Genomic DNA, 5,282 nt, shown 5'->3' with positions numbered 1-5,282 from the left:
AAGTGTCCCGAAGCTGAAGACACCTGCAGAGGAAGATGATGAGGAAGGTTCAATAAAGGTTCAGATAAAACATGTTAAACATCTGATTCATTTCTAATGCATTAATACATGTCCAAATTCTCCGATTCCAGCTTAAACGTGAATATTTAAGGTGTCTTTTGTCCTCTGTTACAGTAAACTGAATATCACTGAGTTTTTGGGACATTTGAGGACATTATTTTGGACTTTTGGGACATTTTTAGACCAAACTGATCTAATAATAAAGAAAATTGATTAATCACTAATGAAAATAATTGTTAGTTGCAGCTTTGTTTTGGTTTAATATTAGTTGGCTACTACTACTACTACTACTAATACTACCACTATTAATACTTCTATTACTACTAGGACTGTTACTACTACTAATACTACTAATACTACTACCAATACTACTAACTGCTACTATTATTACCACTACTACTACTACTACCAATACTACTACATACCACTACTAGTACTATTACCACTACTACTAGTAATACTATATTACTCTTTTCAACAGTGATGTTTGAAATTAGCAGATTTTTTCATGGTGAGTTTAACCAACGACTAACTGAATATTCATATCTGCAAACATTTACAGGATCTCAATAAAAATATAACAGGTGGATTATTTTCTCCCCGTCATAAACACCGCTGAGCATTTCCTTTACCATCATGTTAGCAATGAGAGACGCAACGTTAGCTTTCTCTCTGTTGACGTACTAGTTTGGTGATTAGCGTCAGGTCCGTCTCCCTTAGCAACCGTCACAGCAGACAGCAGCTTTTTGTCCATGTGAAGCCACCGTAGCTCAACTCTGCTCCACATATTTCACACCTGACAACATTATCCTTTACTTCCTGGAAGCTTTTAAACCACGCTGGACTTTAGTGTGTCTTCGTCTGCATCATGTTCCCTCCAGTCAGCTAGCTAGCAGGCTAACTTACTACAGAGTCAGCTAGCTAGCAGGCTAACTTACTACAGAGTCAAATTCACTCTGTTAGAGCTCCTCCTAGTGGCTGAAAGTGAGAATTACACCCCAGCAGCTGTTAATAAACCTGAACACTAGACTACACAACTCAGTGACTCAAAAAAGTTTATAATGAAAATGAATAAATAAATAAAACGACCACAGCACAAATGATTAAACAGTCTGTGATGACTTAATTTTACACTTTTATAGTTATTTAATTAATTAAACACAAGAAGCTTAGAGCTCCTCCTCGTGGCTGAAAGTGAGAATTACACTCCAGCAGCTGTTAATGAACCTGAATACTAGACTACACAGCTCAGTGACTCATTAAAGGCCCACAGTATGAAGGTTGATGTTCGTCCCGCAAACGATTATTTGGTTATTCAGTTTTAATGACTCATTCAATCCAACTTTATTCATTAAGCACTTTAACACAACGGAAGAATAAATAAGAGACGTAACAGCTCACATGAGGCCCAACATTACATATAAAATACAAAAATAAATGAAAAGACATAAAACATGAGTAAAGATAATAATAGCCACGCAATAAAAAGCAATGAAAATAAATCAAGTAGGTGTCAACATCTCACTAGACTCATCTCTAATCTGGTTAATGATCTCTAAAATCTCTTTAATCTTAAATTCTGTGATTTTACACACAAACTTCCTCCTTTAGCAGCTTTAACGTTAAAGATTTTCACATGTTCGTTTAGTTTTTATGTTTTATATTTTTATATCTTTGGACAATTTTTGGCTCTCCACAAAAACGTTGAACAAAGCGACGAAGAAACTATCGATTATTCTCATTATCGACTAATCTGCTGATTATTTTCAGACTGAATCAATTCATGTTTTGGTCTATAAAACCACCAAAGAACCACAATCACAATCTTCTACATCATTAACCCCTTACATACTGTTCATGGTGAAATTTAACCCATTTTCTTTACATTTAAGAGCTTTAAAAACATCACATACACCCTGAATATATAAAAATGCATCATATTTTTATTTTTGTGCAGCTGATACACATTTTTATATATGCAAATGTACAAATTTAACCTGTTTTTAGTCAAAAAAATGTAAAAAAAAAAAATCAGCATTCAAACATGTTCATATTGTACAAAATCTTCTCTTGGACCATAAAATAGTGACTGTGAATGTCTTTAAACCAAACAGAATGACTAATCAAACATTTATTAATGACTGATGGGGGATTTTTGAATGTGAATTGGTGCAGAGACTAATTATGAATCAGAATATGAACAGTATGTAAAGGGTTAAAGTGTTTTTACCTGAAAGTATAAAGATTTAAGTTGCTCTAATGTGAGACGAGGAGAGAAAATCACCTCATATTCTGCAGCTTCAAAGACATTTTGGACGAATCAGCAGCAAGAAATGAAGTGTCAAACATCCTGCAGCATCTTAAACATGAAGATTATCTGCTTCTCTCTGTTCTACATCACTGTCAACTCAATATATTCAGACATTTAACCCACTAAACACTGAACAGATGAATCATTGCAGACGTGGAGGTTAAACATCTTCACCTGCACATATGTCATAGTTAAAGCTTCATGTTCTGTCTGATGGGTTAAAGTTATCAGTGTGTGTGTGTGTGTGTGTGTGTGTGTGTGTGTATACGAGCAGAGTCACCGAGTTCAGCAGAGTCAGCAGGAAACAGCCTGAATCCATCATGTTCGGGACACTTTTACTTTACGACTCGAGCGCTCCCTGAAGCTAAACTCACACTGACGGACACACTGCCAGACTAACTCCTCAAATTTCAATTTAAAAAAAACCCCAAACAGGAATAATTATGTCCAACCTCAGACTGAGCTCATGTGATACAAACCTGACAAATATTACGGAGCCACAATCTCATTAAAAAGTTTTAAATGATGTCCACAAGTCTTAATATGAACTAATCTTTAACATGAGAGCAGACTGACTGACTGAGTGCTGAGACTGATCTGGGTTGAAAAGTTTAAACCTTCTTTTTCACCTTTACATGAACATTTAACATGATTCAAAGATAAAAAGTGGTTTAAACTTCGGTTTTTCTCATCTGACTGCAGGTTCAGTGTGAGACAAACACAAACAGAACTTAATCAGCTGTTTTACCTCTTTTAAAAAATGGGCATATTTCACTATAATCTGAATATTTTAACATTTTAAAAGTTTAAAACTACTCGTTCAGATCACTTTTACAACTTTTCTTCCACTTTCACCGCAGATTAATGAGCTGTCAGCAGAGGAAAGCAGAAACATAAAACAAAAAAAAAGATGTATGCCATGTTTCTGTTTGTTGCTGTGATCCAGAGAAACCTGAAACATGAGCGGGCCTGTGTTGTACCTGGATGCGGGCGCAGAGCAGCAGCAGCGCGGCCGGGAGGAGCAGCAGGAGGACGGGGCTCCGGGTGAGGCTCATGCCGGCGGACGGTTGCTGCCTGGCGGATCTCTGTGCTCAGTGGAAGTCGGTGCGACCCTCCGCTCCAGGTTTAAACCCCTCCGGATGGGACATGCACCAGCTATCCTTTCCAATAAAAGCAAAAAATAAATAAAAGCCAAAAAGCAAAAGATCCGTGGACAGTCCTGCTTCCTTTTGTCTGCTATTGTCCTTGTTCCTGCGTCTCTCAGCTGATCTCAGTCTGCAGCCCGGACAGCAGAGTACCAGCAGCTCCTGCAGGAGGTTGGCTAATATCCTCCCACTGATCCCACCCATGCATTAATATTCATGAGGTCGGTTTGTTTACATTGAGTTCACAGAGAGGTGGAGAAGTGCCTTCACACATGGAGCCGAAAAACTCCCCCAAAACTGACATGAGAGGACTTTAACGTCTCAATGATAATTATACAAACACAAGAAAATGAAGAAGATGAAGAAAGATGAAGGAGACCTGCTGCAGTTTAAACTAATAGTCAAAGGTTTTGCTTCTTTGATGAAAGTTTGGGTCATTTTGCTGTAATGCTTCTTCAGGTATGGTGGCTCGGAAATGTCAAAATGTTCCTAAAAAAAATAAAAAAATCATACTGTACAGATTTCTTGAAGCAGAACATTATAATATTCTTCTTTTCTGAAATTTTATGTAATTTTTCAGTAATGTTGCCTTTATGCGTCTTCAGGTATGGTGGCTCGGACATGTCAACATTTTCCTAAAATTAAAAAAAACATTTAAAAAACATAATTTAAAGAGTTCTTGAGGCAGCAAATTATAATATTCTTCTTTTCTGAAACTTTACTAAAAGTAAACTGTGTTGTGTTGTGTGGAAGTTACGACAAGTTCACGTCTGTATTTCTGTGCATTTAAAATTTAAAATAAATAATCTTTCAGGACTTCGGGATCCGTAATAAAAACCTAAATTATTAGGATGAAAAGTACATGTGATTATAATTTTCCAATGAATAAAAAAACAATTAAAATACAAAAATATTCAAAATAAATCAACAGGAGCACTAATACACATGTTTCCCTTGTGTCTATTTTCTATTGAGTTAAATAATTAATATGAATATTTATATTTACACTAAATGTTCAGAAGAATGTAGAAATAAAGAAATGATTGCACCGTTTTGATTTCTATCGTCAATAAATGAACAAATAAGTCAGATTCCTGCTGTTAAAATAACCACCTGATGATGTCACAACTCCACCATCATCATCATCATCATCATCATCATCATCATCATCATCATCACCATCTAGATTTTCCATTTCATTCATTATTCATCACATGACTTCTATATAAATACATTTAATTCAGATTTTCTTCTTTATTCACATTTATGTTTTATTTCTTTTTCTTCTTTGAAATTATAGATGTTTTATTTTTGATTTTTTTTGTAAAATTTTCTTATAACATTTAAACATTTGAGCAGCAGCAATAAAATTAAACTTAAAATAGTCTTAAAATCTAAAAAAAAAGGACATTTTTACCTCCATCAGAGCGATAAACAACAATTACTGAGATAGATTTTCAGAATAAAACGCAGAATATTACATTTTTAAATATTGTATTTTACATCATTTTATTTTTATGTATTATTTGGACATAAAAAGACAAATTAAAGGAATTTATAATATATTTAAAAGCTTTAAGCATCAACTGTATAATATATAAAACGAGGTGACGACAGATTCAGAGAGAAATATGTGAAACGTGTTTGAGTGGAGGAATGAAAGGAGGCGGTGTTTTTGGGAGGGGTGGGGTGGGGGTGGGGGGGGGGGTGATGGGCGGAGGGGGAGGTGATCATGAATTAGAGCCTGAGCGACAGAACAAAGGTGG

The 5,282-nt window shown here is 35.4% G+C and overlaps 1 protein-coding gene across 1 annotated transcript in view; it reads right to left on the bottom strand.

The window, feature by feature from the left end:
- Positions 1 to 3,469, bottom strand: part of LOC128378670 (protein jagged-1a-like) — a 32,194-nt gene extending 28,725 nt beyond the window's left edge. Inside the window, exons 1-2 of the mRNA XM_053338239.1 lie at positions 3,352 to 3,469; positions 1 to 23 (exon numbers count right to left, since the gene is read on the bottom strand). The exon at positions 1 to 23 is cut by the window's left edge and continues 289 nt beyond it. Of these exons, the coding sequence (XP_053194214.1) occupies positions 1 to 23; positions 3,352 to 3,426 (98 nt within the window). The 5' untranslated portion in view covers positions 3,427 to 3,469. The remainder of the gene's footprint in view (positions 24 to 3,351) is intronic.
- Between the last annotated feature and the right edge of the window lie 1,813 nt (positions 3,470 to 5,282).

Source organism: Scomber japonicus, chromosome 2 (genome assembly GCF_027409825.1).
Source record: "Scomber japonicus isolate fScoJap1 chromosome 2, fScoJap1.pri, whole genome shotgun sequence".
In the NCBI taxonomy this organism is placed as follows: Eukaryota; Metazoa; Chordata; class Actinopteri; order Scombriformes; family Scombridae; genus Scomber; species Scomber japonicus.
The sequence above is the reverse complement of the archived record's forward strand: the minus strand, read 5'-3'. Positions and strand labels throughout refer to the sequence as shown.